Raw genomic sequence first — 12,105 nt, 5'->3', positions numbered from 1 at the left:
TTGAGTAAATACTACTTTCTATTAGTGCCAGACAGTCATTCAGTACATAAACAGTTTAATCCTCTCTATCATCATTTCCCAATTTCAACAAAAAGAAAGCTTAATTCTCTGTCAAGTGTTTGTGTTCATTCATTGTAAAATGGGGACGTTTGTTTTGAGAGACTGCATCATTCAGATGAGTCACTGCAGATGTAGTTTTTTTTCCTGAGCTACAGGCAGGCTGAGGTGCAGGGGGCCTTTTTATTGTTAGGCAAAATCTGTTTGTGATCATTTCAAGGTATAGCAGAACCTGAGCCGGCACAACTTCATGTTGTACAAGGTGATCAGATGGGTGTGAGTGTTGAAAGGTACAGGATGGAGCTGTCTGGGTGTCTGTTTAAACATAGTGACAATGTTTTTTTTTAAGGACCGAGTGTGGGAAGCATGAATCATGTTTCACACACTGTGGGCTGATTCAGTGTCTGGAAATGACTGCAGAGTGACACAATAGACTCACAGTCATTTCTCTCCCCTGTGGGCTGAATGTATTTCAGTCCCCAGGCTGCACAGTTCTTTCTTATCTCTTTTTTTGATTTTTGCTGCATCAGTAAAGGACTGTCTGACCCTGCTGAGCTAAACGACAGCTTCACACACAGTATGTTCTGCGCTCAAGCAGACACGGCCACCCACTAAGATGATTTCTCAGGTGAATCCAACAATCAGAGGAACAACTGTAAGCTTCCTGCTGGAGCGGTACTCAAGAGCCTCAGCCTCCTCGTTTCTCTCTGAACTGCGGTGGTGTCGCCTGCATGCACTGAGGATGGAGGTCCATAAACAAAATGTTTTCTCTACAGCATCATAGTTCAATTGCAAACTCTTATTTAGAAACACTCGCGTCTTTACCATCGGATTTAAATGATCAGATTCTCCACAAAGACAGTTTTGTCCGTAGACTAATATGCGTTTTTAATTCCTTCGTAGCTGACAGTAGAAAAGAAGATGCTGATGATACATACAACTTGCAAAGCATTTCAAAAGCCATGTAATATTGACTTTGCTGACATTGTCAGCATGGACAGATGCAATCCAACTACCCAGAAAACATTTCTCAGTAGCAAGTTTGCATGTAGTTTTCCCTATTCAACCATATTAACACCTACACAGGGGTAGTTTTTGGGACACACGTCTCCATCAATACTTCAAACATATGAAATCGTACCTTCCAGTAAAAACATGACGGTAGCTGGGGACTTTTATTTTTACAAAATTAGAGGTTTAAGAGATCTACACCATAAATTGATGCAGAGAAGACACAAATTGGTGCATAAAAATTCCCCAGAATGCAGGAAAATATGTGTTTTCAGTCAGAGGACCCCCAAGACCCTTGTTAATCATCAGTGAAGACTGGTGAGTTTCAACAATCATCGGGGAGCTGGGTGTTAAGTTTCTTTGATATATTGGTGATAGGCTGTATATGGTTTGAAAAAATAAGGAAATTATTGTTTTTACAGCTGTAAACCACCATTGTCATCTGTCTTCTGTAATAATGTATAAAAGGAAATACTGATAACCTGTTATCTTCACTCATCTCTAAGTATTCTGACTCCTCTGTATCACTGCTCAGAGTCCACTGTCATGTTATAGCCATGTCAGTTATGGCCCTTTGTTTGTAACCTGAGAAAAATTTGTCCTATGTTGCTCAGACCAATTAATAAAATGTTCAGAAATGCATCTATGAGTATATTCCTGCAGAGGGCACAGCTTCTCTGTTGCTCCTCTCCAAGCTGAACGAACATTGTGTCGGTCACATTCTGATTTTATGTTGAGCTGACAGAGTCTAATCAGATAAAATGTACAATATGTACATTTAACAGATTATTTTAACTTTTCTCTACAAAATCTGAATTTTTTATTTAACACACAACATGACATTATTAGTTGTGCTTTGTCTTGTGTTTACATGATTTTTGCTATAACCAAACCTTTAACATCCGAACACATTAAAAACTAGTGATAGTAGAATATAAGCCTGATCATGTACGATTCAGAACATATTTTTCCGACAGTTTTCTTCCACTTCTGTATAAACAAGATATAAACTAAGCTACTTTGATCGGAAAGGAAGTGCACACCAAGTTTAGTAAAGGGATAATAATGTGGTCACATTTTTCTTAAAGTCTCTTTTACCTGATTGGCTGTTGAAGAGTAAACCCAACATTCCTCAGCGGTGCTCTGCAGCAGCTTTTTCCAACTGCCAACTGTGGTCCTTCTCTCACCTGCAGCCCCTGCACACACGCAAAGTTCACACTGCCTGCAACTTCTAACACGTCTGAGGACTGACCGTCGACTGCATTGGATTTGGATCAGTGGAAACATGATTGCTGAGATTGTCATCACCTTGTTGTGTTTCTGCTCGCTACATCCTACTTTTGGACAGGTGAGTGAATACAGTGTCACAATGCATTAGTGTATGAGGCATAATTTCAGTTTAATATGTTGAAAGCCTTACTCACGGAGACAGTTTTATTTATTGAATTGATTAATTGATTGTAATATGCCTCTGGTGCATGGCTTGAAAGGCAAAAACTGCTTAAATCTGAGTAACCTTTCTAACAACAGCTCCCTCTTTGAATGTCCTTACTTGACATCACATAGAAACATTTTTTACAGATCAAACCTTGAGTCACCTTCTCTTTGCATGCAAACTTCAGGAACAAGACCTTCAAGCAGGGATATTTAAGTTGATCTGACACATTTACAACTTGACAGGAGGCCAGGGGTCGATTAATAAACAAACATTAACAATTAATATATATATAATTAGCACAGACATCTTTCAGGGGTCCCAGAGGATTTACCCGGGGCCTTTTTTTTTTTTTTTATAAACATGATATTTTGGTGTATGCTCTTCAAGCAAAAACGTGTGACTCTTTTTTTTATTGTAAATTAGAAAATTGTCAGCATCTAGCCGGCTGACTGTAAGTTGAGTATTACTACCTCAGCGGCTCCAGTGAATAAATACACTCAATATGCCCGTGCTGCTTTACATGCATGTCTGTTTAAGTGTGTTACAAAGAGATCGGCAGCACATTTTATTGTGTATGTAATGGTCCATAAGAATGTGAGTGTTTTAGTTGTGTCGTCACCTTAGAATTATAACTGGAATTTTTGTCTGAATTGAGTTATTCATATATTCTAGTTCTCTGACAACGAATTAACACTATGCAAGGTGGGGTTTACAGTTGCAGTTACATGCATTTTTTGATGTTTTATGTAGCAGACAAAAAGGTTAGTAAGATTTCTTTCTATTTGGAATACCAAATTTTGAAAGTCAATACTCAAAACTGCTCAGTGCACAGACAGAACCTTATAATTTTAATTAAGATTGCTATGTGTGTCTGTACAGGCTGATGGTATTTCACAATTAATTTCAGTAATCAGACAAATCTGTTTATAAACCTATAACCTTGAGATTTAATACTGTACTGTACTGTAATATTGAACTCTAGTCCTGCATGCCTCCTACACACCCTCACCCAGTTCACATGAAGCCATGAGAAATGTCGCTTAGCACGGGCAGAAAGAGGCCTTTGACAGCTACACTATAAACACCAGCCGTCCCTCCTGACTGACTGAAGCCTCTCCAAACCCCAGTTCTGTCCAAATCAGAAAGGTGTTTTCAACAAATATTGACTCTTCTTACATAACCCCGGCTGGACGAAAACACTAATTGGTTGTCTGAAAACATGCATGAGAGGACGGGGCCGAGGGTGTAGAATGACGCTGTTGAAGAGGACATGGATAGAAAACAAGTTGGCATCACTCCCTCGGCTCTGCAGCCAATAGTGAGGGAGTTTGTGATGCAGGTGATGTTTATGCTGAGGGTGTTTATACCCGACTTACTGACCCTAAACCCTAAATCTACCACATCATAAAGATAGCTTTCGCTGATTTCATCGCCTCTCCTAAAATGACAGACGGCAGTTACATAACTTTATGTAATCAAGATTTCAAACATCCATGCAGGGTCACACCTAAAAACCACATCATAAGTATATTAAACTTTGAGAGACTGGTCCCGTGTTTATGACTGAGTTACAGTAGCTTTGAAAGGAGGAGGCTCCTGCTTACAGTGGCCAAACATAATCTGATCCAATGGCATTTACTCGCTCATTTAACAGCCCAACCTCTGTGCTGCACATATTCAATAAAGGCACTCACTCTGCAGGGTGTCATTTGTTTACATGCATTGGAGCTGACTAGATTTGTTAAGGCAGGATTTTATTTCATAGTCTACTTTTAAATTAAACCATCAGCTTGCACAGTTATGAAGCAATAGATTTAAATTGGCAGGGTAACTTCAAGTATCCATAGGTGATTTATGTCATTTAAGCAACATTCAGTGCGTACATTAAGAAAACATGCAGGTATGATTTTCTGGTGGCTCAAAATTTCAATTAGAGAAAGAAAGAGAAAAAAATTGCAACATAATTGAGCGTGATGACATGGAGAATGTGTGGTTGAAGGTAAATATATTTTCTGACTCACATGCTATAAAAAAATATATAAATAAATAAAAGATCTTTTGATAGCAAAAATCTTCAACATCACTTTGAGTCTTGTGAATGAATGGGAAGTAAGTTCTCCAGCTAATACATCAATGACATCACCAGCTTGTGGTCCTGCAGTCTCTCTTTCATGTGAACAAATATTTATTTTAACTTACCTGAACCAAAATAGTAGCTTTTCTGTATTCATAAATTCAGCAAAACAGCATTCCTTTTAAAGAAAACTCATAAGGAGACTGAAAGAAAGTCTAGTGTTTCTGTTGCTTTCAAGATTAAAAAAATAATAGTGTAATAGACTCTTATATGCTCATACGGCGTAGAAGGGTATTGGGTGAAAATAGCTCATTTTTTCTGACTCCCTCCAACAATGTCCATAAAAGATGTGTCAAAGAAAATTACACAAGTAAAATACAAGATGAGAGTCTAAGCCAAAAACATTGGGTAGAAGCGGAGACATGGCAACTGTCTTTGATACCATCCTGATCATCTAAATACTTGCAATTATGTGGCTACACTTTTATTTGTTAAAAAATGAAAGGTGTATTTACACCAGTGTGACAATACTCACAGTTATCTGGCTATTAACACCCATTCACGTTGTAATATTGTGGAACAAACAACATGCTGTGATTGGCTAGTACTCGTCACATTGACATGTTGAGGATGGGGGCAAAGAGGTTTCAGTCAATCTCAGATATTCTCTGGGGTGAAAATGATACTTTTACGAGAAAAAATTCAGAAATGTACCACCAGGAAAACAGCTGATGTAGTGTAAAGAGCCACACAGTCCACAAAGGTATTAAGATGTTTTGAGTGATCTGGTTAATCAGAGGACTTTTACACCAGGGACTGGTTTTTGAGTCCAGAGTTAGTCAATATCGACATATTTTAGTGTTTCTCGGATGCCCAGGAATATATACCTGGGTGCAAATAGCATCTTCCTAAATAAAATGTATATTTAATAAACTCTAAGACAGATTAATCTTGTCAGTGAATTATAGTTTTGAGGAAGCTGATGTGAAATACTTTTCAACAATTAATATTAGTTATCCTGTCTGTTTTGTTTCAGGACTGTCCAAGTAGACAGGAGATACAGGGCTCTCTGAAGCAGGTCCAGAAGCTTCTCTCAGCCCATGAAGCCTCATACTTACAGAGCCTTCGCAACCTGAAGAAGAAAATAAACCTGATGCAGGGCAGTGCAGGGAAGCAGAGCACAAGAGCCATCAACAGTAAGCAAACCCCTCAGAAAGATTGATTTATCAAATGTTAGATGTTAAAATTTCCGCCCTTCTGCTTCTTTATCACCTTCAGGTACCTGCCCAAAACTGGACGCACCCATCAATGGCAGGAAACTTGGCAAGTCACACAGTGTGGGTCATGAGGTTCACATTCTGTGTGACCCTGGTTATGAACTTGTGGGGTCAGAGAGCAGGGTTTGTCAGGAGAGCCTGACCTGGAGCGGCCAGCAGCCTACCTGCCGAGGTGAGAGACCAACGCAGAGCTTCTGCTATCGGGCCTCGCTGTGATGGTTCACTGCCGCCTCCTGAACGTTTCTCCTCTTCTTCACCCTGACCATCACTCATCCTGTTATCTGCCCCACTGGTCACTTTTACAGCCCTGTCATCGTCTTTTTGTAACCTCCTCCTCTCCTGCTCTCTGCTGCCATTCCTCTTTTTGTGCATTATGCATGTCACCATTTTTCAATTTAGAGATACTTTTTCAGATGTGACCTGTGATCATATTTCGTCTTTATGTCCTCCGCTCGTTGTCCACAGAGCTCATTGAATGCCGTGACATGCGATATTCAAACCTGTGACAGCTCGCTCACTTTAAGATAACAGCTCCAAACCTGTTTGATCAAGACAGGGCTTCCCAATTCATCTACTCCTTTTTGTCTTCATTTACTCTCCAGCATGCATATGCAATGATGTCACGTCCCCTTTATCTTCAAGCTTCAAAGATATTTGGTTGCATATGTCCTTGTATCTAGAAGGTTCAAATGTAGCCACAGAGTCTCCTTTAATAACCTTACTTTCTGTCTTTTACCTCAGACATCAATGAGTGTGCGTCCTCTCCGTGCCTGAACGGTGGGACATGTGTGGATGAAGTGAACCAGTTCTCTTGTGTCTGTGCCAAAGGCTGGGCTGGAGCTACCTGTCAAAGCCCCCTGCCAACATGTACGTATTATACTCTGACCACACACATATGTAGTTTTACCTTACCATTGTAGGATTTTGGTCTTGGGTTACATCAAATGCATTGATACCTTAATATTTGGAGATACATGCAACCAAAAAAAAGATTATAGGCAACACTCCACTGCAGAGCATATTTTTATAGGCTGGTATCCAAATCCTCCCACTCTGCTAAAGAAGATTATATTGGCCAGTAGTTTGCCCTTCCAATACAAGCCAGTACTACATACCTAAATTCCAGCCTGTAGTCCAAGATGATGCTGGTTTAAATGGCAGTTGTCTCCTCCCTGATGTGGATGGTAGACAGTGATTCTCCGGAGCCCTGTGTGTTGTTTTTCTGTAGTTATTTTTCATTTGCACATGTACATACAGTTTGTTACTTTAGTTCTGTCGCTTATTAGATAATGGCCCACACTGTGTAGCAATCTACCATTCATCATCTGACCATCATTACTAGACTCAATCATTCATTCATTCATTCAATCAATAATGATGCCTTATGAGAGCTAGTATCTGCAGAGTTTCAAAGCGTTGCAAACCTGGGTGCATGATGACAAATCAGGTTAGACATATAGAGATTTTATACTGACTACAGTACTGGATTTTTTTTGACCAATTTCAGAATTTTAAAATTATGATTATGTCTGATAATATTTTTTGAATTAAAAAATAATATATCCAAAAGACAAATCAAACTTGTCAGTGCTTTTGAGTGGATACACTATGCAATGCTGATGCTGTGTCAGCACTAAGCTTAAAACAAATTTAGGGGTTATAGGCCTACACAGAAAATGCAATAAAGAAGAGGTAAAACAAAAATAAGTAATAAATATTTGGTTGTTGAATTTTGGAGTTTTTTCATGACATAAAGTTTAATTTGTACTTACCTGCACATGGGGTTAAGGCTCTGAATAATTCACTGGACTGAAAAAGACAACTTTAAGTTGATTGAAAATACTATAGCACAGGATAAAAGAAAAACACTGTGCCCTCATAGCTTACCTTGTAAAGCATGTACAGTAACAAGGCTCCTCACTGCAGCAGCCTGTGTTTGATTCTGGCGTGGGCCCTTTGCTGCATGTCACCCCCTCTCTCTCCCCTGCCATTATTGTCTTTCTCCTGGCTGAAACTATTCAATAAAAAGAAAGCAGAAATTCAGGGAAAAAATGAAAAAAAATCTAAATTTTTCTTGTCTTCCTCATTCAGTCTTTGTCACCATGACAAACACCTCTGCAGCCACCTCCCCAGCCACCGCTGCTGCTGCTTCTACCTTGCCAGCTGCCACTACTGGGCCCTTTGTTCGTCCATCACGTTGCACTATAACACAGGGGACCACCCACTGCACCTGTGAACCGGGATACACCATCTCTGGCAGGGACAGCTACACCTGCACTGGTACTACTAATAAGTGCCCTGTAACTAAACCATTCATACATTTATGTTTCTATGTGAGACGTTAACTGTGTGTGTGTGTTGTTCACTTTTAGATATCGATGAATGTGAGCTGTTCCATAATGGTCAGGCTGGGAGACTGTGTTTACATACTTGTGTTAACACCCCTGGAGGTTATCGCTGTTCCTGCCCTGTCGGGTACAATGTGACCCGTGATGGACGCAGCTGTAAAGGTCAATTTTGTCTTTTCTTTTTACTTAATTTCAAAAATCTGCACTCAATATTACAGAGAGTATACCACAAGACATTTTCTGCAAATGTTGCTGATAAAACGCAAGATAACAACAAATAAAAAATGGCTCCTATCAAAATGCCTCCAGTTCCCAAAACTGGAGACTTTTCATTGTCATACGGTGTGAATGATCCAAACAAACTCCTCTGTTTGAATAAGTGTCTTACTGTGTTGATGTTTCCTCACAGACATTGATGAGTGTGCAACCAGACAAAACAACTGCACAAAGGACCAGATGTGCATTAATACCTACGGTGGTTTCCAGTGTGTTCGTGTGGACTGCCCTAAAATCCCTAATGCTACATATGTCAAGACATCGCCTATGTGAGCATTATCTTTATCTTTTTTTTCACATCGAAGTTTACTCCAGATTGTACGAATAAGACTTTTCATTTGAAATGCACAGTGAGGACATCTTGGACCAAATAAAAACTTGACAGTATAACTATTTTGACTCCTCTGAAAGCCATCTCTTATTTTTTTTTACCAGGCGCTGTGAACGTAACCCTTGTCCTGTGGACAACAAGGCATGCTCTCAGACCCCAAACTCCTTCTCCTATCATTATCTGGCTGTCGTGTCCAACCTGTCAGCTCCTCGCGTCATGTTCAGGGTCTCAGCATTACGTCCAATGGGGGACACGCTTCGCTTCTCCCTACTGGGGGGAAGGCAAGCTCGGCGCCACTTCACGGTCCAGCGTTCAGACCGTCTGACAGGTCAGCTGATGCTGGTGAGCCCTGTGCAGGGGCCTGCCATGCTGGAGGCGGAGGTGGAAATGAGCGAGCTGGAGAGACGAGTCCAGCTGGGGAGGTATATCACCAAAGTCACCATGTTTGTTTCCCCGTATGACTTCTAGAGGGATGAAAGTGGAAGCTCACTTGGAAGAGCACGAAGATCGCACAAAATTCCGGTTTGGAGTTAGCAAAAGACTCTATATTTGGTCATGGATGTGATATAATCTAATCTATAGTGGTGACCATCTTTAAAGTGTGCTTTTTCTGACAAAAAAACATGAATAAACATACTGACTCTCAGATGATGGATGGATTAACACCTGTCCTGCACAGCTGTGTGCAGCATATGTTTTCGTATAGGGGCATTGGTGATAAGCTATAGACCGTATCACAAAATTTGTTTATGATAACTTCCAGGTAGAAAAGCCCCACCAAAAAAATTATTATATCAGTTTAAGCTTTTGCTATATGAAAATCATGTGAGTTGTTGGTCTACCACTGCCTCCATCAGCTAGCGTGTAAGGTAAAACGGTGAAAATATTCCAAATACAGCACACACTCTAACTAATGTAATGGTTTTTTAGGTTGTTTTTTTAGGTGGCTAAAATTTGTTTTGCTGCAGCCCCCATCCACAGCAGTACATTGCTTAGCGTCCATGCCGGTAGATTTGATTTATCAAACATGCTAGCAAGGCAACGTTAAATAAAGAACAGCAGAAACATCAGATAGGTCGGACTTCCATGTTTTATCATATATCTTACAGATACGGCTAAAACGAAAACAGAAATATACAAATTTGCTGATTTCATATATCTCCCCAATGGAAATAAATTGCCATTTGACTACCAGGAGGTGATTGTTGCTGTTTATGTTGCTGCAACATCACATTGAGTCCATAGAGATACAAACTAAGTGATGTATCTTTGGTTGATTTTACTACAAGAATAAGAGTTTTGTATGGATGAGCTGAAATATATTTATTGAACAATATAGAAATGATTGTAGGAGATAATAAAAAAAGTGAATAGCATAATGTAGCAAACACTAAAACAGCATTAAACTGGAGAAAGTAGAATATGTTGACGATCCACCCTGAAGAGAAGTGCTATTTTTGGGAATGAAGGTCCTGCTTTGTTGACTTTTATGTTATGTATACTGGACATGTAATCACTGTGTGTTAAGATTTTGTAATTCTCTTTTTCTATAATGTTTTATTTATATTCAAGTTTCTATAATACAATCATTAAAACACCATATAAACTCTAGAAAGTTCAGTTTTTTTTATTTGCAAAAGCATAAAATGCTTTGCTATAATGTCTTGATATTTCATTTTAATGCACTCTCTACCTTATGCAATAAGCTGTAAGAGCAGTCTAATATATATACGTAAAAGCAGTGATATATGTGAGCAGTGGCTGTTTGGGAAACACTTCAGTTCTCGCAGTACAGAGCACTGCTGTTCAGCAGACAGACAGCCAAAGACAGGCTGCTCAAAGAGCCACTGTGTTCTTACAGTGCATGAATAACTTTAACTTTTAAATTTGAAAAACAAGTACACACAGAAAAAAATGCACCCTGTGAATAAGGTAGCCTACGTGAGATGATTTTCCCTTCATGAGGAGGTATATATATTTGGAAAAATCGAGGCATTTTCGAGAAGTGTGATGAAATGTGTCACCTCTGTGCTGCACCAGTGATCTATCTACTCCTTGGCATTACACAACTGTCTGAAAAAGAAAGTGCCTCTCTATGATAGTGAGGAAAAGTGTAGGTTCACTGGAGGCAAACAGGATGTCTTTAGTTGCAGAGGGGGCTCCAAACTGTGGCTGAGGCTCACCGATGACACGGCTGAGGGGGCGGGGGAGCTTTAGCCACAGGATCCTAAAACGAGATTGCACGCTGAGTGAAGAAAAAAGATGCTCAGAGATAGGGAGGCAGACAGAGAGTGATGGCTGAATAGAGAGGACTGAATAGGAGACGATTCACGCTCGCCAGTCAGTCAGAGGCTGAGTGGTGCAGGCTGAATTAAAAACTGCTGTCTTTATTACCACAGCAGAATAGACGTCTTACTGTTCTTCACTCCATCGCTGCCTTTGTCTTAATGGAAGAATAAGCAATGGGAGAAGTGAATGGGAGGTCGTCCTTAAGCATGTCCCTCAGGGATTCACGTAAAATGGTAATCCACTATCCAAAGTTTTTTCTAATCTTGCCTCAGCATGAAACCCAAATGAAATCCTCCTCTACTGATATACAGCATTCTGTGCTTTTTACTTATAAAAACACTAACTGAGCTCTGAGATAGTCTGCCTGTGAGAGCCTAATTTTTTTTGTCTGTGGTGTTCCACTTTTCACCCCCCTCACTGTACCCTCTTCTCCTCCCCACCACTACCTTATCATATTACATCCACCTTGTCATCCTTCTATCCCCACTCCTCCATTTCCACCACCCTTTCTCTACTGCTCTCCCCAGTGTGGCTGAGTCTCACCATTCAGATAAAAACTGCTCCTAATGAGTGCTGGCAGGGTGTCCGGGGACTGAAATCAATATCCTGATCTCAGTCTGGTTGTGTGGTACAGTCATAAGAAACCAGCACACTGTCTTTGGCAGCAGGCCGGGCTATCACTGGTACTTACTTTTGAAGGGGAATACCTCGGTGTCCTCTGAAGTTTAGAGGAACAAAAGAGAGTGAGAGGGGGTCTGCTGAGGCTGCGGAGAGAGCAGACAGGACTCCACAGTCAGTTTGGCTTGGGGCCATTTATTGTGGGCATGCAGGTGAGGCAAGGAAGGAAGGAGAGGGGATAACAGGCATGACAGTAGTGCCCACACTTGCTGTGGTCAGGGAAGCTAAACCTCCCTGTGCTACAGAGCAAACTGGGTATGAGGTTAAAGAGTACTTAATTTTCAAATCGTAGATCAAAAACCTGATCACGGCTCTCTTTTTATTGA

At 40.3% G+C, this 12,105-nt stretch overlaps 1 protein-coding gene across 1 annotated transcript; it reads left to right on the top strand.

Moving 5' to 3' along the window:
• Positions 1-2,353: 2,353 nt before the first annotated feature.
• LOC121958676 (fibulin-7-like) lies at positions 2,354-9,280 on the top strand. The gene is made up of 8 exons (XM_042507802.1): positions 2,354-2,416; positions 5,617-5,776; positions 5,859-6,029; positions 6,599-6,724; positions 7,949-8,137; positions 8,230-8,367; positions 8,615-8,750; positions 8,917-9,280. Exons 1-8 carry the CDS (start codon positions 2,354-2,356, stop codon positions 9,278-9,280), a joined length of 1,347 nt encoding a protein of 448 aa, XP_042363736.1.
• The last annotated feature ends 2,825 nt before the right edge of the window (positions 9,281-12,105 follow it).

This window comes from Plectropomus leopardus, chromosome 1 (genome assembly GCF_008729295.1).
Source record: "Plectropomus leopardus isolate mb chromosome 1, YSFRI_Pleo_2.0, whole genome shotgun sequence".
In the NCBI taxonomy this organism is placed as follows: Eukaryota; Metazoa; Chordata; class Actinopteri; order Perciformes; family Serranidae; genus Plectropomus; species Plectropomus leopardus.
The sequence above is the reverse complement of the archived record's forward strand: the minus strand, read 5'-3'. Positions and strand labels throughout refer to the sequence as shown.